The sequence below is a fragment of the Cyprinodon variegatus genome, unplaced genomic scaffold, assembly GCF_000732505.1.
Source record: "Cyprinodon variegatus isolate N-32 unplaced genomic scaffold, C_variegatus-1.0 Scaffold396, whole genome shotgun sequence".
Lineage (NCBI taxonomy): Eukaryota > Metazoa > Chordata > Actinopteri > Cyprinodontiformes > Cyprinodontidae > Cyprinodon > Cyprinodon variegatus.
Genome location: NW_015150849.1, coordinates 449,638 through 471,577, shown reverse-complemented (window position 1 = coordinate 471,577; position 21,940 = coordinate 449,638). Strand labels below are relative to the sequence as shown.

Here is a 21,940-nt window from a genome sequence, read left to right as displayed (position 1 = left end):
ATGATGAGGTTTATGCCTCTGCTTCAGAGGCTAGGACCATTCAAATATTGTCATTTTAAAAGAGGCCAAATGTTAAATAATCTGCACTGTGAGCGAAAAAACGACTATGTCAAATGCTATTTTAAAAAGACAAGGAAAGCCAGAATTTGAAAATTGTTCACAACTTTATTCAGGGAAATCCAAAAACCAAAAAATGCAATTGCAAACATTTTGCAAAATTGTCAATTGTTCAGAAAGAATTAACTAAACTAAAAAGAAAATAGAAGAAACAGGAATGTGAAAATGAAGCCCGGAAGGCCACTCTTTTGGAAGAAGGGAAGCAATCTGTAATTGACATTTCTGTAAAAAAAAAAAGACAGAAGGTCCTACAACAGTGGCGACAGAAAAGCAGCATATTCTTGTCTTTTCCACCAGGTTCCAGTAGAAGAACCAGCATCTATGATTGAGGAGGTAGTCAAAGAAATCACTGGAATGTAGGTGGGGTCAAAGGCAAATGCGACAACTGTTGCTCAATTTGCCTATGAAATTGGAGTTCTAAATGATATTCCAATTGGTGAAGCAGTTGTGAATGAAGAAAACCTCACCCTTGGATGGGATGCAACTTCATTGGCAGCTGAATATATGAATGAAGTCCACATAATGTTTCCTGAGAGTCCTAGTGAACGACCAAAGGGGTTAGAACTCCAAATTAATTCTCTGCCTGCTAGAATGACGGAGGAATATGTTGGGTCATATAACAGAAGCTCATATGCAGGTTCATATGCATCGTTCCACAAGAAGGACCATCTGGAAGTGAGAAAAACTGTCATTTCAAAAATCAAAAATAAAGTTTCTGATCGTCTTCCAGAGTAAGTGTTCCTGTGTAAGGCAAAAGTTGGAGGAGGACCTTGAGATAGATCTGCTATGACTCAACTGCAATGTTCATCCTATAGATGGAATCGCTGTAGCAGCTAGAAAAGCCCTAAATAAGATAAATACAGAAAGAAACAACGGAGAATGTTACGGAAAAACATACAATGCTTATAATTCGATCTGTTCATTGTCTGAAATGAGAGTCAAACAAGGTGCTGGTGGTCCAAAAGGCTTCAAATTGTTTCTGAAAAAACAAGGAACTGAAACCAAAATAATTATGCGTTACATAGGCACTCTGCTTCACGTTCTCTTTCATTTGGCAGGAGTCTTTTTCACACTGAAAGAAAAATTAATTGCGCAAGAATTCTGCAATACAAAAACCAACTCGAAGGCAGAAGTTTTAAAAGATTTGCGCAATCCCTCTATCCTCCTTCACCTCAAAGTTCTCGGGCTGATGGGCAAACTCGTTACAGGACCCTGGATGACTCGCTTTTATGGGAACATAACGAATAAAACAAACCTTGAAGTGATTTCAGAAATCAAAGATGCAGTCAAAAAATATGAAAAACATCTGTGATAATCCAGTGGAAATTCTCAGAAGTGAAACTGACATGTTTGGAACTGTAACCACCAGAGAGTATGAAACCTTTTATAAGTCTCTGCCATTCTGTGGATCCCCAGCTCCATCATGAATTTGAAGAAGTAACTGGAAAGGTCTTTTCTGGTGCTGTCACATCCTGGAACACCAGCTGTCAGGACATCTGACTGGTGACTTGTCAACACCTACCCTTGAGATGCTGGAAAGGACCAGATCAGCTCCAGTAGACAACATGTTTAGTAAAAGGATACCGGGAATGACAGATTCCCAGGCCAGATGTGCTCCAAATGCAACATTTGGCTTCATTGATGCAAAGGTTAAGGGTGCTCAAAAAGAAACTCTGAATTGGTTCAAGGGAAAAGCATTGGAGGAGCAGGAAAATCTCATCAACTCTTTCAGAAAAAAAGGAAGGAACTAAATCTAAAAAGACAGGATATGAAAAAAAACAAAAACAAAATGAAGCTCTGAAAGGAAAACTGAAGAAGATCCCGAAAGAAATGATAAGAAACAACAGGTATGAGGAAGAGAGAATGACAGAATTTGGCATGACTCAGCAGAAGTCAAGAAAACTAAAAACTGCTGGAAGACAGAAGCAGCCTTCTAAATTCCTATATTGACCAGTACTGGTGCGAAGATGTGGAAACAGTCCTTTAACATGGTAGGAAACTTTAAAATCAGGGGCCTACTACACCATTAAATACTGGGAAGAGGGTGAAGAAGAATTAGATGAGGAAGATGGAAAGAATCGAGGTTGACAAGTTATATCCAATTTTGGTTTTGACGATCTTATTCTTCTTTAGCATGTTTTATTATTGTCTGTTTTGAGCTATGCATTGGTTGTTTGTATTGTGTTTTTGTGAGATCACAACATATAATTTGATATGTTAGAGAATGTGCTTATTTTTGCATGAAATTGTTCAGGTTTATTGTAATCTACGGTTGTTTTTGACGTAATCATTTTGAAAAGAAAATGGCTTTCACTTGATCTTCACAAAAAAGTTAAGGTCAAACTGTATTGTATTTGTGAGACTGGAATTTTTATCGTCTATTATCCACCTAAATGCATTCAAAGTTTCATTTTGATATATATTTCAATATAAAAAAAGTTATCATCCTTTTAATATTCTTTTAAATGTGTTCTTTAATTTGTAAATAATTTTCAGTTATTTCCAATTCATTTTCTATTGTCTATAATTGTGATTATCTTGATTTATTAACAGCCATAACTCTGCCAATACTTGCCAGATTTCAACAAATGAGATCGAATTTTTTTATCATTTAAAGGGCTCTATTTTTTAAACCTTCAAGTGCCTTCATTGAGAAGAGTGTAGAGAAGGTATTGTGTACAATGGCAGATGCAATGGAGATAGTGGCTTTGTTTTATCTGCTGTGGTGAGCTGGTAAAAAGAAGCTATAGAATGTTTACATGCAAGAAATAGTAAAATATTCTAGAGGTAATTTATTTAAAATAAGTTAAATCCATTAAGAATGACATTTATGGTTTCTGCAATGTTATTATTAATCTTGCCATAAATTATTTTAAACCTGTTGCTTAAATTCTACTTTTTTGTTTAACTAACTTTTTGTTTATTTCCAGGAATATGTATTTGCCTTATATCAACATTTATTTAGTAAATTATTTTTGATTATTCTTTTTATTTATATTTTATATAAACATTTCTTTTTCATATTCATACTTTTTTTACTTTCTTAAAAATTGTTTTCCTTATATTACTATTTATTTATGTATTATCCATTTAATAAATCATTATTTAGTTGTTTTTGTTTTTATCTTTTAGTTTAAATGGAAGAAAAGCTGTCAGGTAGTTTTCAGTCGTCATATATTGCCGTTGGATAGTTTCCTCTTTGACAATCACTCAGACGATGACATGGTACTGTACATAATGCTGACAGCTGTGTGAAAGTGTATTATGATCTCCTCAGCTCACACAAACATTCCCCTCATAAAACTTCACCTGTTTCCACCTGGCTACATTTCACATCCCAGCTGACATTACCGTTGGTTTGTGTAGGATGGGAAACTTGCGATCTCTGTGTAATCCACGCTCCCCTCAGAAGAGTCAAATATACCTTTTCAGGCTGCGGCTTGGTGACAACATTGCAGCTTAATGTTGTGAGTGTTAAATCAGAGCTGAGGTCGGGCTTTGATGTCTTTGTTAATAGCCGGGAGAAGATAATACCTCCAGTCACACAAAAGAAGTTGACTTGAATGATTCATATCTCATAAAGGACGACATCTGCTGGGAACATAAGTTATACAAAGCTCCTCTCGGACTCTGCGGTTAGGAAAACTGCTCTGTAAATGCACTCCCAGCTCCCAGCTCTTATTAAATTGGTGATAAATGTTTAAATGATGGGTACATTGGTTCTCTGAGGACCAGGGAGGGTTAGTCCTATAGTAACATGCCCTGCAGGTGAGCACGATGATGTAGCCTGACTCAGGTTACAACAGATGAGCCTGAGACAGGTTGATAGAAACTTTGTTTGATGTTGAAAAGAGAGAAGCCTGTGGGAGAATGGTGCTCAAACCTTGAAAAGATGTTTAAAACAAGCCCCCAACAATGTTGAAGCTACACACCCTAAAAATCAATACAATTTAACCACGAGTAGTGTTTGCATGACAAATTGCATACGACATTGTTCTCATATGCTGAGCTGAGCTAAGCAAATTAATCCGTTTACTAAACTGAAAGACAAAACAATACTTCTAAAAATGCAGAGGTGGTTTGATTTTTTTACATTTTCTCACATGCAAATAAATGAACAATCTGTCTTCTAATTGACAACAGAATATCAACTGAAAATTAGAATAGATTAAAGTTGAATCCTAAAAAATATGTTTTTTTACACTAATATCAGTTACAGAATGTATCTTGAAAAAGTTTTTCTTTTCCTTTTCTTTTCAGTATCTTAATTACGGGACAGGGAGCGTTGGGCCAGTGTGTTGTCTTGTATGCATGAGTGTGGATGGGTTGTTTTTCCTGTCTTTGTCTTGTCGTTTGCAGATCTTGGGAGTGTCCCTGGGATGAGCGGGAGGGGATTGGACATGTATAAGCTTTTATCTTCTTCCATCCCCTTTTCAAGCCATGAATATGTATTGTTTGTCATTATATGTATTGTAAAATGTGTGCAGATTTGAAATAAAGTTTTTGAAATTAAATTATGCAGAGCATCAAAACTAAAAAAAAACATAAAAGTGTTGCAAATCTGACTGACATAACTGAGAGAGACACAGTTTTTTCTAATATTCTGATACTATGAGCCCTTCAAGGAGCTTCTTGGTCCCCAAAGACCTCAACCTTCCTCAAATGTTAAATGTAGGAATGAGATCTGGAGACAGTCAATCTGTCTTGTTCCCCTTTAGCTGCCCAGTGTTTCCTTGATGTGAAAACGCAGCCTGCTATTTAAAAAACCTTCCACCAAAATCTAATATTTGACTTATTAAATTGCTCCCTGAGGGATGGGTTGAATGAAGAGGACAGATTTCATTGTAATGTATAAAGTCGCAATGACAAATGAAAGAGATTATTAAAAAATATTAGAAAATAAGCCATTTTAAATCTTAGGTAATGTTACATACATTTTCAAAACAGAAATGGCAACTTTAGACTGGAACATAACATCTGAATTTAACTACATGTGGACATTTCACTTCTTGCATTACAGAAAGAATACTTTCAAGTGGCTCTTTGTTTCCGTCTGATCCATACACTTATTACAATATTCTAAATCTTACACAGAATTTAACTATTAAGACATTTTCTTCATATTTTGTATTCATTTAAATATGTATTACTTTAATTAATGAGACTGAAGAGTCCTTTTGAGAAATCTAAAATACAATAACATTTATTAAAATGTCACAAACTCAATAATTCTTCATAAAAGAGGGGGGGAAATCTCTTAAAAGAACAAAATACATAAAAAAATGAGTGAAAAGTATTATTAATTTTGTATATAATTAATTTTTAAATATATAGAGAGCACTTTAACAACTGTCAACTGAGACAGGTTTTTATGTATTTGATTCTGATTTGGTTTAAGGACAATATAAATTAATCAAATCTAGATTAATAGAAATTATTAAACTACACAGTTGGTGGCTCAGTGCTGCCACCTGCTGGGGATTGTTTCCCTGCCGTTTCTTCTCCTAATGGTCTGGTCTCTCCACTTTGAAGTTCATAGTAAGTATGTCCTGGATGCCAGCCTGCAGCTCATCGTGCTCCTGCACGGCAGAGACCCCTTTAGGAGTCCCGGTCAGAATGAGGTCCCCCTCCTCTAGACTGATGAAGTCGCTGATGTAGCTGATGAGATAAGGGACGGAGAAGATCATCTGCGAGGTGCTGCCGCTCTGTCGCACCTTGCCGTTCACCTTCAGCCAGAGCTGGACGTTCCCCGGGTCAGGGATGCGCTCTTTGGGGATGAAGTCGCTGACAGGACAGGAGGTGTTGAAGCCCTTGGCCATGGTCCAGGGAAGACCTTTGGACTTGCATTCTTCCTGAATGTCCCGGGCTGTCATGTCCAAGCATAAGGCGTAGCCAGCTACATGCTCCATGGCGGTGGACTGTGGGATGGCTGTGCCACCTTTCCCGATCACCACCCCTAACTCCACCTCGTGGTGCAGGTCGTTGCTGTACAGAGGCACCAGGATCGGGGAGCCCTCTCTCAGATATGCGCTTGGAGGCTTCAGGAACACGACAGGCTCCGTAGGGATGGCATTTTTCAGCTCTTTTGCGTGGTCCGCGTAGTTTCTTCCGACGCAAATGATCTTTCGTCCCCATTCCCAAAATCGGGCTATATTCCGCGCTGTCATTGTGGGAAAAACTCCAGCTGTTTGTTCAGATGTTTGACTTTAGAAGCAGGTCAGCACTGCATACTTTGACCGACCGGAAACTGCAGCATAGACGTAGAAGAGTTAGAAGCCGCGCTGGGTTGTTTCTATACCTTGAACCGATGCGTCATTAAGTCCGCCATATTACGAGTGGCAAATTTCCCTTATGAGGATAGCTGGAAAGCAGAAGAGTTTGCGTTAAGAACGGTGGTAAGAAATTAAAACATATATATGCACATGTTGGATTACTATCGGAGACCAGTAACACAAACAATCACATCTAAAAATAAAAAATTGATTATTCTAGATTTTCTCCTTCCATTTCTTCACCAATCTAGTCTGTCATATCTACACCAACCTATTTATTACTCCGTCCATTATTTGTCTGTTCATTAATATTTTATCATCTATAACTGCTCTTAAATGCAGTATTAATTTGAACAACACATTCAAAAACAAAAACTGTAGTTGAATTAACACTAGCTTTACATTTTTTTTACCCAAATAAAAGTGAAAGTATGAATATTAGAGTAAAAAGGCTACTGGCACACATTTGATTTAATGTTTAGAAATCATGCAGTTGAAGGATATTATGTGCAAAATAGAACTTGCAAAAAAAAAAACAAAAAAAAATGATATACACATAAAATAACAAATTCCTACATAAGAAACATTTTTCTCAAAACATTTTACATAAAATGTATAAAACCAGTCTTCTTTTGCTCTACTTACTATTTTTTTACTCAAGTAAAATTACATAAATACTGTACAGTAAAACTAAACGTTAAAGTATTTTTTTCTAAAATGTTACTTTAGTTAACTAGTTACACCCCACCCGTTATTATGATTATTATTATTAGAAGTAGTAGTAGTAGTGGTAGTAGTAGCGGAAGTAGCAGTAGTAGTAGTGGTAGTAATAGTAGTGGTAGTAGTAGTAGTGGTAGTGCTAGTAGTAGTAGCAGTGCTAGTAGTAGTGGTAATAGTGGTAGTAGTAGTAGTGGTAGTATAGTAGTAGTAGTAGTAGTGGTGGTATAGTAGTGGTAGTGGTAGTAGTAGTAGTAGTAGGGGTAGTGCTAATGCTAGTAGTAGTAGTAATAGTGGTAGTAATAGTAGTGTTAGTTGTAGTAGTAGTAGTAGTAGTAGTAGTAGTAGTATGTACACCCTGACACTCACAATATGGCGGGATCATAGAGCTCATGCAACATCTGATATTTATGACTAAGAAGTGGATCATTAACCTACGGTAAGCCAGAGGACAAGTTTGCATAACTAAAACTCAAAGTCAAAACTGTGACATTTAGCAGTCGATCTGTTCGTTTAGTTTTTCCTATGTGTTTTATAAAGTGCACTTGTTAATCACGTCCACATCTACTAGATGATAATCATTATTTTAGGAAAACACTATCAAATTTGATTAGTTATGCCTGGAAGGATAGCGCTGAAAAGGAGGCGGAGGCGGAATTGAACCAAAAACCAAACTTTTCTGGTTTGCACAGCCGCGATAAGACTGTAGTTACTGTAATGTTATTCAAGTCACTGGTGGGGAGTGCCTGCACTCTGATAGGAGCAGCTACAGCCTTTAAGTTTGGTATGTCCGTCCTGATTTATGCCGCAGTTTGCTAACATTTAGCATGCTAGCTTGTTTAGGATCGATGTCACGGAGCTGTTGATGTGTTTATGTCTCCTGTGAGGATTCTGGGCTGGTCCGTCCAAAATATTATAATTACAGTAATTATGACAAAACATATGACAAAGAAACTTTCAGACTCATGTTAAAATATTAATAGGGGGAATAAATGGGACGTTATAAGTGCATTTTAAAAGAGAAAGGTTAAGCTAACTTTTATTTGAAGCGCTGATGTAAACAGTCAACACGTCGTCCTTTTTTCCCGTATTTATAACGTAAAATTATTGGTCTTTAATGATCAGATCGTGACCATTTTAAGGTATAAATCAAAGTTAAACAGAAAACATGGTTTTGCTTCTTCCTATTTAGCCTCTGTGGAAGCGAAGTCCCAGGCAGCTGCTCTCCTTCACAGCACTGTGAGGAAATCCCATCTAATCCAACAAGCCAACATGAGGGTTGAACTTCTACCAGCGCTCAGTGACAACTACATGTACCTGCTGATCGATGAAGACTCTAAGGAAGCTGCCATTGTTGATCCTGTGGAGCCAATTAAGGTCTATATTAATTATGCTATTTAAAATGTGTAAATACTGTTTAATCAACTAATTGCTTAAAGCCTGTCCAGTTAAATCAAACAGGTTTAGTCAGATAAATAATTCAGCTGTAAGTTGTGTCACTGCTCTATTTGCATTGAGCATAGCTTGAATTGTTAACAGAGGTGGGAAGTAACTAAGATTTATTATGTTATAGTACTTTATTACTTTTTTAAGGATCTGTATTTTCTTTAAATGGAGGCTCAGCAGAACTGCTGGTCCATACAATGCTTACTGGATAGGTTTTCAGTATTCCTTTTCAAAAACATTTATTTTATTTCTTCAGAGGGGTGAGAAGGTTATTTATGGTGCTTAAAGGTATAATGGAGGATTTTCGCAAATTTTTCAAAAGATCTGCCCTCTCTACTTGTAAAAAAAAAAGCATATGCACAACCGTGTTCCCGCTCCCGAGAGGGACCGTCTATTGAAGACGTGCGGGAGCATACTGGAGCCCATTTCTCCTCTTGCACCTTGTTTAAAAGTTACTGTTTGCATCTCTTATACAAGCTTACTTCCCAAAAGAAGATTTGCAAAGTTTCCTATATGTCAGACTCAGACTCTTTAACCTGCCTGCATTGTTAATGGTAAAGTGTAAGGAAAGGCACGTTTTTTGTGCAGCACAATTTAGTACATAGACAAATAGCTTTACAGTAAAATAGAAGGAAAATTAAAAAGCAAGTAAAGATAAAAGCAGGTAGTTAAGCAAATAAAACAGTTGGACCACAAATGTAAAGTAATGATGCTTCAGTTAAGTTTCATTTGAATAGTCAAAGGAAGTTCTAAATAGTGTTTTTTTTTTACTTGGATAAAAAAAAAAAGACTTAAAAATGCAGAGAAAATTATTTTGTTTTGCTTGTAAGTCATTTTGAGACAATGGATTTTAGTTTTCTTTTGTTTTTCTCCAAGACAGAGTAGAGACATTTCATTTATTCTTACATAAAGCACTTTTAACACAGTGCACCTGTGATGCATGTCATTCTTCGTGGGTTTTTGGTTATAGTGAGTTTGTTTGGACAATGCTGTTAGAATTTCTTTTAGAGTTCAAAATGGGTTTTCAACAAATCCTCCAGAATTTTTTACCCAAACGAAGGGACCAATCGAAAAAATATGTTCTGCTTCTAATTATGTACAAAAAATTTAGTACTTTTGTTTTCATTTTCCCTATTGTGAACAATTTTTTGACTTTAATGTAATTATTTATCAGTGATTTTCACTTTTAACGAAGTGTTTTCTTGTTAAGGTATTTTTTCAGTGCTTTATACACCTCTGGTTACCAGCAATCTATCAATATGATCTGTCTTATAAAGAATATCTATATAGCCTCCTGAGTCCAAAGAGAAAGTTTGAAATGGCTTCAGAAAACTTGGAAAACCATTAATCAAGATAAAGACAATTGTCTGTCCAGCTGCAGGGTAGAACAAGCATGTTGAGCTAAGATCTGGTTTTAATTTAACTTTAGGAGTCACTGAGCATGCACGGTTGTTTGCTTTGTGTCTCAGCGTTTGACCTGCCAGCTTGTCCAATCTCTAACCTCAAGCCAGTCCAGTCAGAACAGACACTCTGCCTGGATTAACCAGCAGAAGAACATATTATAATTTCACATTATAACAGATTATTTAGGATGTTTTCTTTATTTGTTTTTTTTAAGTATACCTTTTGCTAGTTGACAAATTTGAGGAAAAAAAAAAATCCATTCTTAATATGGAAACTGCTGTCCGTAAGAGCTGGTTTTCCTGCTTCCTCCTTTTTTTATGTGTTCTTGCTTAACTTGCTTTATTGATGACTCAGTGACCTTCTCAGTATGGCTCCAGTTTTTACACAGCCCTGATCATGAATTATTCAATTGGTATCATTTGACTGTTGAAGATAAACTGCTAACTGAGGAATTATCAGTTTAGGGGTGTAGCTCAATTGTTTTGTTTTTCTTTTCTTTTTTATTCTTTATTTGCTTTTTTACTTTATTTTATTAGCTAATTCCTGTAAAGCTCTTTGAATTGTCCATGTACTGCATTGTGCTGTACAAATAAAATTGCCTTGCCTATAGATTTACCCTTTTTTTTTTTTTTTACCTTTTTGTTTAGATGTGTTAGATTAGGGTGACATCTTGGACAGGCAGGATGCTGGCTCCTGAGGAATGAAGGTTTAACCCCCTCAATCTAGGCAGTCTATTAAATTATATCTTTATTATTTTTTGGGCTACATTTTAGATATTTATCCTCCTAAATTACATTTTCCTTAAAGTTTTCTCCCCTTTAGAAAACTCAACCTGACATTGTTTTCTGACTTGATTCACAGCCTAAATGATTCCTCTTTTACTTGACTCTATTCATTCCTGCTCTACTAACACAGCTTAACTTCAGTTCTTTCCTCTTTTTTTGTGTGTGCCTATAACAGGTTGTTGAAGCTGTCCGAAAACACGGCGTTAAACTCACAACCGTTCTGACCACCCATCACCACTGGTATGCTTCCTATTAACACATTTAACCCAGTTGCAAACTCGATTCGCAGAATTCAGGCTTTACCCATCAAGGTATGTTTTATAGCTGCACACAACTCCTCCTCTGCTGTTTTAGGGATCATGCAGGCGGAAATGAGAAGATGGTGAAGCTTATGCCAGGGCTAAAGGTCTATGGAGGAGACGACAGAGTCGATGCCATTACAAAAAAAGTTTCCCACTCCAACAGCTTCAAGGTAAGGCTGTAGCATGGCTCTTTTTTTGTGCTATAACACTTTAGTAAGCTCAATAATTTGCACACATTTCTTTTTTTCGGTTAAGCTTGGATCACTCAACGTGAAATGCCTGTTCACGCCTTGTCACACAACCGGTCACATCTGCTACTACGTGACTAAAGAAAACAGCTCAGAGCCACCTGCTGTTTTCACCGGTTTGCTAATATCCTTACCTTCTTCATGTTCCTCTCTGTGCTCTAAAATGACTTACATGTTGTGTTTGTCTGCATGCAGGTGACACTTTATTTGTGGCTGGCTGTGGTAAATTCTTTGAGGGTACGGCAGAGCAGATGTACAAAGCCTTGATAGAGATTCTGGGACGTCTTCCTCCGGAAACGGTAAATAAAGGATTCGTATTTCTTTAAAGTTTTTATATTTTCTCCCATTAGAGCCACATAACTATGGGTATTTCGTTGGGACTTTATGTAGTGAAATCACACAAAAGTATTGGATTACTACAAAAAAGAAAACAAAGAACTTTTCAACATTTATGGAAAACTGAGAAGTTTTCCATGATATATTTACCATCATTTTCCTGATACCTTCAGGATGCAACTGGTTAAAACAAAAGCCTATCTATGCGTATTTTAAGTGTCATTCTGAATGCAGCTGTTCTCTAAAGGCCCCAGATGTTTGTTTAGGACAAAATAAAACGTGAAGGCCAAAGAACACAGCAGGACAGATGAGACCAAAACTGCTATTTGGACTATATAATAAAATGCTGTGGGCTGACAAACTGCAGCTTGAGCACATCATCCTCAGAGTGAAGCGTGTTCTTTGCAGGATTATGTTGTTTCTTCAGGCACAGGGATGGAGTAGGTTGAACGTACAACAGAACATGTTGGTGTAGATTTTCAGTCACCTAGGGCTGAAACAATTAATTGGTTAATTAATTATTTAAATAATCACCAACTAGTACAGTAATCGATTAATCGTTAACCGGAGGAGTATAGACTGTAAAATACGCCTTTAGCTGACCGAGCAACCCATTTAGAGCAGTAATTTAATCAAAATTGTAAGAAAACTATATAAACATTTAGTATTTAAGATAAAAAAAAAAAACATTTTGTCTGTCAATATTCTCCATCCAGAACTCCTCAGGTGGAAAAGTTTTAAGTTTCACCTGCTTTGATTTCATAAAAAAAAAAAAAAAAAAAATCTTTAAGGAACCTTTGGCTATCTGATTATTAATCAATTAATCGAAAAAAACTAAGCAACAGATTAATCAGTTTGCAAATGAATTGTTAGTTGCAGCCCAAAGCTGTATTGTTCTTCCCTCTGATTTTTTGCATTAGACTGTGGAGACTAAGAATATTACTGTCATAAGTATTAATAAGGCAGTTTGTTTAGTCCTGCATCAATCAACTCTACAGGGATGTTTGAATGCCTCTGCAGCTTCAGCTTCTACTTCATTCAACAACAATATTCCAACTGTAAACCGAGCGCTATTAGTGTCTTAATGCTCTTTTTTATTTTTACTGGATATTAGACTTTCTGTTATTATTTTCACAATTTCATTAGTTGGTTCTAACTGGCTTAGTCCCATTACTTTATTTTATGTATTTATTTATTTATTTATGTCATTTCACAATCTTCTTCTTTTTTCTATACATGAACAAAAAGGAACAGAGGGAAGATAAATCTTGTATTACCTGATCCCTTTTTACCCCATTGCACGCATGCAGTGCTGTTATTGTAAATATAAATAAGAGCTGAAAACTGTGCACAACACAAAGATCAAAAATAATAAGCCAGCAGGATGCCATGATTTTAAAAATAAATGCTCATCTGTTGATAGAATATCTATTGAAAATGCTACTTAACAACACTATTCAAAACTATACTGCTAATCAGTACACAACAATAACACTGAGTCATAGCTTGAAACATTGCTGCTGGAACTGTTTATGTCTCTGTAGAGCCAGCATGGTAATAATCACGCCGTCAGCTTGTGGAGTGGAGTTTAGACACAAATTGATACTTAAACAGATATCAGGAGGTTGCTAACTTCTATTTTTTAATTCTTTATTTTTTCCTTTTTAAAGCGTGTTTACTGTGGCCATGAGTATACAGTCAGCAATCTGAAATTTGCACGCCATGTTGAACCGCACAATGAAGTCATTCAGAAGAAGCTCGCATGGGCAAAGGTATTGGACTTTATCGCTGGAGTCTGATGTCTGAAAAGAATCCAGGTCTTTATAAAGATGAGCAGCTTTCTGTTTACTGTGTTTGTTTTTCTGCAGGAGAAGTGCAACGATGGAGAGCCAACCATCCCTTCTACTTTGGCTGATGAATTTACATTTAATCCCTTTATGAGAGTAAAGTATGTACAGCTTGATGGAACAGTTCAGTTAGAGGATTGTAGTTTATTTCAGAGCATAAAATGTGCCTTCCTTACTCTCATTTATTGTGATGTCTGTTTCAGAGAGAAGTCTGTCCAGGACCACGTGAAGCAGACAGATCCAATTGAAACCATGAGAAGCCTCCGAAAAGAAAAAGACAGCTTCCGGGTTCCTAAGGAGTAAAGTCCGGTGGTTTCTTGCTTTTATCTCCTTAAAGGACTGCCACTTTTCCATCAAACTAACAAATAAATACAGCTAGACCTCAAAGCCATTTAGAATAGATCCACTACATTCATCCCTTGCTGAATGTATCCACTGTTAGCACTAAAGATGAGATGCATCAAAACTGTATGTTTTCTTCATGGAGTTCTATTTGGATAGTTTGGGGAATGTTGATGCGACTGTTTTAAAGAATATATGGCTTTAAGAGATGCATTTATTTTAATTTGTAAATGCTTAAAAATGTTAATATATTGAAGTTCTAACACTTTCATTCAGTGTGTAATTTTCATAATGAATGGGAGCTCTGTAAGGAACAATCAATCATTTCTGTGGAAGGATTAATATGAAATAGTAGTTTTGTTTAAAATCAGTTTTAGTGTGATTGTCTCATTGTGTCAGTTCTTCATTTGCTTTAAAATTAGAATTCAACTGAACAGATTAAGTTCTAGTTTCATCATGACTGATTGGTGTGTCACTAAAACATGATACATTTACTGAATGTCTTTAAAGCACAATTTATAAAAGAGCACTGCATGATGTTCTTCAGAATAAGCAATAAAAAACATCTGTTTAAAGAAAGTCAAATGTTATTTGAAATATTAAAATCCTTGTTTTTTTGTGTGAACACTATACCCGTCATACAGTTCGTGTAGTGAAGCACCTTTTTTAGCTTTCTTGCTAAACAAAACAGTAAAATAAGAAAAATAATTTATAAGCTATAACTTATATATATGGATAACATGTACTTTTTCAGTCATTGCTCTCTTTCATTCTGATTTATGTATCTTTTTTAAAAAGTTGACCGATTTTACAGTGTTGCCAACTTTTTGAAAATCAAATAAGGGACAATCAGGCAATGTCTTCCATCCTACCAACATTATGAATTGATTGTTGTCTTATTTGTGTTTGAATTGACTTTGTAAACATTTATATTGAGCCTATCTAATTAAATTAGACACCTGATTTTGTTTCTTATAATAATAATATGGGACAATTGGCAACCCAGAGAGATGCTTTTATTTTTATTTGTAAATGCTTAAAAATGTTAATATATTCAAGTTCTAACTTTTTTTTCTGCCCATTTCATAATAAATGGGAGCTCTGTAAGGAACAATGAATCATTTCTGTGGAAGGATTTCATATGAAAAGTATGTTTTAAATCAGTTTTAGTGTGATTGTCTCATGTCAGTTCTTCATTTGCTTTAAAACTAGAAATTCAACAGAACAGATTAAGTTCTAGTTTCATCATGACTGATGAGTGTGTCACTAAAACATGATACATTTACTGAATGTCTGTAAAGCACGATTTATTAAAGAGCACTGCATGATGTTCTTTAGAATAAGCAATAAAACATCAGTTGAAAGAAAGTCAACTGTTATTTGAAATATTAAAATCCCTTTTTTGGTTGTGAAGCACCTTTTGTAGCTTTCTTGCCAAACAAAATGGTAAACTTACAAGAAAATCATTTGAAAACTGTAACAGATATATATGTGTATGTGTGTGTGTGTATATATATGTGTATATGTACATATATATGTGTGTATATGTATATATATATGTGTGTATAAATATATATATATATACGTATATATGTGTGTGTGTATGTATGTATATATCTATATATATATAGATATATATATATATCTATATATATATATAGATGTATATACAAACAAATATTTTACTGTTTTTACAAAACAGTAAAATAAGAAAAATAATTTGAAAGCTGTAACTTATATATATATGGATAACATGTACTTTTTTAGTCATTGCTCTCTTTAATTCTGATTTATGTATTTCTTTGAAAAGTTGACTGATTTTACAGTGTTGCCAATTTCTTGAAAATCAAATAAGGGACAATCAGGCAATGTCTTCCATCCTACCAACATTATGAATTGATTGTTGTCTTATTTGTGTTTGAATTGACTTCAACTGATTTCAATTAGACACCTAATTTTGTTTCTTATAATAATACAGGACAATTGGCAACCCTATGTATATATATATATATATATATATATATATATATATATATATATATATGTGTGTGTGTGCGTGTGTGTATGTAATTTTGTTTCCCGTAAAGGTTGAATTTATCCGACTCGATTAAAATGTCTGAGATGACGCCTGATTAGGTCAGGATAACTTCCTGGTCTGAATGCAAAACAGCTTCAACAACTTTCTTTGTATAATGATGAGCGTTGATTATATTGTTGTCATTCTAGCTCCAGATAGTGTTAAACTCCAATAGATGTGTAAATCATTATAGCGGCCTTCTGATCTTTTACCGATTAGCTCCGTTACTGCAGAAGGGCTGCTGCGGTCTTCCGGAGGCGTCAATTGGAAAGGCGCGTGCATGTGAACGTGGGAGACATGAAGGTGAAGGTCATCTCCATCCTGGAAGACAACTACATGTACCTGGTGATAGAGGAGCAGAGCAAGCAGGCCCTAGCTGTGGACCCCGCTGTCCCCCACCGGGTGAGACCAGAGATTCACACCAACAACTGTCACTGATTCACTAAAGTTTGAATTGATTTTATTGAAAGCATTTATATGTAGAAACTCATTCCAAAAAGACATCATAAATAATAAAAAAAAGAAAAAAATTGTAACAAAGAAAAATAAAATAATAGACTGCATTAATTACTCACAAAGGTTAATTGATCATCTGTTTTTTTCCACAGCTTCTGGAAATAGTCAAAAGAGAAGGCTTGTCTCTCATTGGTGTTCTCACAACACACTATCACTGGTAAGATCAGTGTCAGGGGCCAAACAAACCAAAGGCCACGATTTTCATTTTTAAATATCTACAATTGCAAAGTCTTATAATGGAAGTTCTTACCATTTTTATGTGGATAACTGACTCATTTTCTGTGAATTTGACTTGATATTTGTTAGCTTTTGTTTTCACTTTTTTTAATGTGCTTTGTCCTAAGTCAAGGGACATTTTCCACTCAGGGGTGGAGCTAGATGGGGGAACATGGCCACCCCTACCATTTTTTTTCTCTCCAGTAGAATATTCGAAACATTTTAATTTTATATATATTAACAATTACTTGACAACAAAAACACTGTGCTTAATTATACACATCATCAATATATGAACATTAAAAATGATTAGTACAGAATTCATGCTCTTTCAGAACTAGATTTTGTGTTATATGCCGTAAAGAGAAAATTATGTGTCTCTGCAAGTCATCTAAGAGTCTTCAGTGAAATTATAGATACTGTAAATAACTATTTAAAAAAAAAACTATTAAATGATCAATTTATGTAAATATTAGTGCTTGTAAATATCAATTTAGTGTAGAATGATATTGATAAAAGTAGGTAAGTAATGACGATGGAAAAGATGTTCGCTCCAGAACTCAAACCTCAAAGAATTTTATCCAATATACCTTTTATCTAGACGAATGTTTAAATATATGCATCTATTTGGTAGCAAAGTTGGTAGGAAACTATAGTTTGTCTTTATTTAGAAATATGGACGTTGTGCTTGTTCCTGTTGGAACAGTGTAGATTGACCCTGAGGTTCTGGCGCCAATCCACTATTGGCCACCTCTCAGTATACATTGGTTATTGCCGGGCCAGCCTTATATAAATGTTCAGGCTCTGCCTCTGTTTCCGCTATAGTGAAGACGAACTTCTGTGTTCTATAAGCTTGATTTGGTTTCATAGATTTAACATAAATATCGAGCGAACACCTGCTAAATCTTGCTGTAGTTTTCAAAGCGCTTACTTTTAGAATATTTTACCTTTATTCTGCTCTAACATGTCTAACCTATTTTACCTTAAGAGTTTACCTCATAAACTGAAACATGGAGCCCATTCAGGTCTTAAAGCAATGTGTTTGTTTTAATTTTTTGTTTTTTCAGGGATCACGCTCGTGGGAATAAGGCTCTAGTGAAAGAGATCCCTGGCCTCAGGGTTTATGGTGCAGATGATCGAATTGAAGGACTCACAGATAAAGTCATTGACTCTCAGGAACTGAAGGTAAGCAGAGTTTAACTATGAAGCTAATAACTCTCACCAGTTGCGGTTCCAAATTGTTGCGGTATTTTTACCATTTCCAGTTTAACTCCATCAATGTGAAGTGCCTGTTCACTCCTTGCCACACCTCTGGGGATACATGCTACTACGTCTGGGAGGATGATTGCACAGATGCTCCTGCTGTGTTCACAGGTCTGTGTCTGCAAATCAAGAGTTGGAGGATCAGTTACATACAGGTTTTCCTCTGAGAATTTAACCTTCTAGCTTTTTCAGTTTGCTGTACAGGCTTGTTATTTGCAGTTCTCTGTGAAATCTTGTTCTGTTTTTTGGCTAATAGGAGACACACTGTTTATTGGTGGATGTGGAAGGTTTTTTGAGGGTACAGCAGAACAAATGCACCACAACCTAACCAAAGTGCTTGCTTCACTACCTCCAGAAACGGTGAGTGATCTGAAAGAAATAACATATTTACTCTCCATCAACCCTTCTAGCCATTTTTTTCACCAACTTAATGTAAATTTTGACTTCAAATTAGGACTAGCACAATGAAGCTCCTGAATTGAGGAGAAACTAATTCCAGGGCAAAGTATATTGCATCTTTTCTTTTGCTCTCAATAGTCACAAAATCATTGTTTAAGTGCAGCTTAACATGTCCTCACAATCTACATAATCCCTCTATATACAATATATGGGAGGTTTGTGCAACTCCATCATCAGTTTCTGTAAGTGCTACTATCCACGGTGAGGTCTGTAGATCCATGCCAGCTGAATTAATCGGTAGATTTAACTAATATTTAAGTTTCCTGTAAGGTATACACCAAGAAGCGGCAGATTGAAGTCTTTTTTTTTTTTTTAGAAACATCCTCAAATGTTTTTATACTGCATATTTGCACCATATATATTAATGCTCTGAACTTCCATATTAGTGTGTTTTTTTTTGTCTTGCCCAAGGGGATGACAACACTGAAAGCCGGAGCCAGTGCTTGAACCGAAAACTCTCTGGTTGTAGGGCAAACCCCTTCATCCCACGCCCCACTTTAATCACGTAATGGTGGTGGACAACATTTATTTTTTTTCCAGCTTTTTTTATACTTTATACTTTACACTGTCACAAGTACAGAGCAACGATGATGAACTCCTGCATTTAACCCATCCCATCCCATTGTTGGCACCTAGGGAGCAGTGTAGGGTCTGCAAAACCTAAGAGTTAAGGGTTAAGGATCTTTCTTAGGCATCCAGAGTGTCAGTCTGTGGGAGTGGGCCTTGAACTCAGAACCTCTGGATTCCAAGCTCAATGCCCTGACCACTAGGCCCTACAAGTCAACCTAAGTTTAAATCAAAAGAATATTTGAAGGCTCAAGATGTAATCTATGAGTTGTCTGTTCCTCAATCACCTCAGCAGAATGTTGTTAAAAAAAGAAAAATGTTTTTTTTTTTACGAGTTCTATTACAGCTATAGTTTAATTGAATTATATCAATATAAGCACCAGTTATTTGTCTCTTTGTCTCTATTCTTCTTCCTTATTGATAAACATGATACCAGCACTTTTTTTTTGGTAGGAGCAAGAAAGATATACTCTGCATTTCAACTGGTGTTGGAAAAATATTCTCATCTTCTTTTGGTCAACCAGCTTATGCACAATTTTGAGGAGTGTGTGCAGTTGGTGCAGTGGTTAGCGTGCATGACCCATGTATGGAGGCCTTAGTGCTCAACGCGGCTGACCCGGGTTTGAATCTGATCTGTGGTCCTTTGCCGCATGTCTCTTGCCCTCTCTCATATCCCCTTTCCTGTCAGCCTACTGTCAGAAAAGTGAGCCACTTGTGCCGTAAAAGCTAAAAAAACAAACAAAAAGAAACTCTGACCATGGCTTTTTATTAGTTGACATGGAGATCATATATTATTTTAGAAAATTGGGATCCTTTACAACTGTGATAACTGTGACAGAATCTGTTTTGAATAAGTTTCTTATTATCCGCAGAAGGTGTTCTGTGGACATGAGAACACCATCAAGAACCTGAAGTTTGCCATGTTGGTGGAACCAGAAAATGAAAAGGTTAAAGAGATGCTGAGCTGGGCCAAGGCAAGTATGATGCACAAAAACAATAAAAGAACATTGCTTTCTAACATTTCTGCACTTTAGGTGAAGCCAGATAAAAAACCCTTTAAGCTACTTAAGAGATCTGTCAAGAGTAAATATTGTAATTTTTTGCGGGCATCAGTTAAATCAAATGAAAAGTCGTTTCTGCTTCTGGGGGAAAAGTATTGGCTTTTTTTTTTTTTCTACCTGTGAATTTTTGCCAAACCGACATTTTAGATTATCATAGAAATGTAAATTTTGACATATATTTTAAAACAAAATTATTTAAGTTGGAGTTTGGGGCTTTAGTGGGAAAAGTACAAAATAAAGTTATTCTCTTGTTATAAGCACAGGATAAACATAATGTTTTGCAGAAATGGGGGAAATTTAGCAATGTCAATAATCTGACAACAGAAGATTTCAACATTTCTAGCCAACCTCTGGTTGGTGGGAAAGACTTTTCTCCCTTATGTTTACAGTACTTTGTAGAAAAAAAAAAGAAGCTTTAAAAGGCATGTGCTGCTGAAAAGGGTTTTTATTGTTAAAAGGCCGATCATTTAATTCTGATTGAACTATCAGGAATAGTAAATATATTTTGGAAATAAACTATTAGTGTATGACAGCTCAAATTGAACTTTTTGCTTCATGACTGACATGCTAAGAATTAAGAGAATTTGTCCTTTAATTGCATGATTGGCAGATTGACTCAATCGTTTGGATTTCTGAACAAACTGATGAATATAAATTAGATTTTTTTTAAATTCTTCATAATCCATAATGCATAAGATATGATAAGATAGATTTTATTGATCTCACAGGAAAAATTCACTTGATAGCTAAAAAGAAGGTCCCAAAAGGAGGAAAAGGTGCATGGGGTATATACAGTATATACAGTGCTTCCATATATATATATATATATATATATATATATAGTAATTGCACAGGCTATTAAATAGTGATTGCACATTCGTTATTGCACAAGTTGTTGCGGTTATCTTCATAAAAGCTTAAATATTACAATGATTGAATTTATTAATTGTTAATAGTGTATGGTACAGGAATATTTCAGGCGTCCTGCATGAATTATGTGTATTTCAGTCTGGAATTCTGTCTTTTTTATCATTATTCTCATGGAATCTTTACGCTCCTCTTCGGCCCACTAGGCGAGAGATGACGATGATAAACCTACGGTGCCATCCACATTACAGGAGGAGTTTGATTACAACCCTTTCTTCCGTCTCTCGTGAGTTTCGATATTCAGTTTACATACAGGAACCATAGTAATTATATCTATTTATTTTTGTTTTCTCCTATTTGTCCTCTTGTTATCTCAGGGAGAAAGCTGTGCAGAAGTTCACTGGGAAGACGGAACCTGTAGAGGTGATGCGGGCACTAAGAAAGGAGAAGGATAAATTCAAGAAGCCAAAGGACAGCCTTCCCCCTCAGGCCATGTTGGCTTTGCAGTGGGGTTTACTTATGAGCTCTAAAGATCATATGGGTTCAGCAATCAAAGAAAGTGACTGAAACTTGTATTGTACTAAAGACTGTGACCCATTAGTAGCATTTGTTAATGTTATGAACAAGCATTTTTGCACAATTTAAACCAGGCTAAGAGACTAAATAGTGCTATATTTAACCTTTCTCTGTGGACACATTCATTCATGTAAATAAAGTGTGGGGGGCGGGAATAAATGCTTTAAAGAAGAGGATGATGTTTTTTTAAACATTTCTGGGGGCGGGTTTCATTAGTAGCCATTATATTATTCTTATTTTAATAATATAGTGTACATTTTTGCCGATGCGTCTGCGCAGTTACCAAATGTCTGTTTAATAAAAATGTCTGTTTCTTTTGTTTGGGTTTAGGCAAAATGCTACAAGATGGGGACCGAACCATGACTCTTTTCCTTAAGGCATAATGGAAAAAATGAAATATTTTAACTCCATCATGGAAAACTGGTGGTTTTCCCAGATAAATTGTTCATTTCCCCTATTATCATGCTTTCGATTTCAACACAATCTACTAGTAGCTACTTCATTACGTCCGTAACAATATTT

The 21,940-nt window shown here is 35.7% G+C and overlaps 3 protein-coding genes across 4 annotated transcripts; 2 read left to right on the top strand and 1 right to left on the bottom strand.

Moving 5' to 3' along the window:
• Window positions 1-4,803: 4,803 nt before the first annotated feature.
• fahd1 (fumarylacetoacetate hydrolase domain containing 1) lies at window positions 4,804-6,461 on the bottom strand. Its single transcript, XM_015387476.1, has one exon. The coding sequence runs from the start codon at window positions 6,282-6,284 to the stop codon at window positions 5,622-5,624; it is 663 nt and encodes a 220-aa protein (XP_015242962.1). The 5' UTR covers window positions 6,285-6,461; the 3' UTR covers window positions 4,804-5,621.
• Window positions 6,462-7,721: 1,260 nt separating this feature from the next.
• LOC107092812 (hydroxyacylglutathione hydrolase, mitochondrial-like) lies at window positions 7,722-15,250 on the top strand. Of its 2 annotated transcripts, none has more exons than XM_015387469.1 (9): window positions 7,722-7,890; window positions 8,299-8,483; window positions 10,917-10,981; window positions 11,096-11,213; window positions 11,299-11,407; window positions 11,487-11,590; window positions 13,298-13,399; window positions 13,496-13,575; window positions 13,678-15,247. In XM_015387469.1, the coding sequence occupies exons 1-9, from the start codon at window positions 7,824-7,826 to the stop codon at window positions 13,775-13,777; spliced, it is 930 nt and encodes a 309-aa protein (XP_015242955.1). In that variant the 5' UTR covers window positions 7,722-7,823; the 3' UTR covers window positions 13,778-15,247. The 2 variants fall into 2 exon arrangements, with proteins under 2 accessions (XP_015242955.1, XP_015242956.1); XM_015387470.1 differs by lacking the exon at window positions 7,722-7,890 and adding an exon at window positions 7,983-8,005 and having other exon boundaries at window positions 13,678-15,250.
• Window positions 15,251-15,945: 695 nt separating this feature from the next.
• On the top strand, window positions 15,946-21,572 carry LOC107092821 (hydroxyacylglutathione hydrolase-like protein). Its single transcript, XM_015387479.1, has 8 exons — window positions 15,946-16,295; window positions 16,502-16,566; window positions 17,693-17,810; window positions 17,891-17,999; window positions 18,145-18,248; window positions 19,787-19,888; window positions 21,049-21,128; window positions 21,220-21,572. The coding sequence occupies exons 1-8, from the start codon at window positions 16,191-16,193 to the stop codon at window positions 21,407-21,409; spliced, it is 873 nt and encodes a 290-aa protein (XP_015242965.1). The 5' UTR covers window positions 15,946-16,190; the 3' UTR covers window positions 21,410-21,572.
• Window positions 21,573-21,940: the final 368 nt, after the last annotated feature.

What these genes read in the sequence shown, in the direction of transcription:
- fahd1 (XM_015387476.1), bottom strand. Translation starts at nt 6,284, where the DNA reads ATGACAGCGCGGAATATAGCCCGATTTTGGGAATGGGGACGAAAGATC.
- LOC107092812 (XM_015387469.1), top strand. Translation starts at nt 7,824, where the DNA reads ATGTTATTCAAGTCACTGGTGGGGAGTGCCTGCACTCTGATAGGAGCA. An exon ending in GCCACCTGCTGTTTTCACCG is followed by an intron (nt 11,408 to 11,486) that starts GTTTGCTAATAT and finishes GTCTGCATGCAG; the next exon opens with GTGACACTTTATTTGTGGCT. An exon ending in AATCCCTTTATGAGAGTAAA is followed by an intron (nt 13,576 to 13,677) that starts GTATGTACAGCT and finishes TGTCTGTTTCAG; the next exon opens with AGAGAAGTCTGTCCAGGACC.
- LOC107092821 (XM_015387479.1), top strand. Translation starts at nt 16,191, where the DNA reads ATGAAGGTGAAGGTCATCTCCATCCTGGAAGACAACTACATGTACCTG. An exon ending in ACCCCGCTGTCCCCCACCGG is followed by an intron (nt 16,296 to 16,501) that starts GTGAGACCAGAG and finishes TTTTTTCCACAG; the next exon opens with CTTCTGGAAATAGTCAAAAG. An exon ending in AACCCTTTCTTCCGTCTCTC is followed by an intron (nt 21,129 to 21,219) that starts GTGAGTTTCGAT and finishes TTGTTATCTCAG; the next exon opens with GGAGAAAGCTGTGCAGAAGT.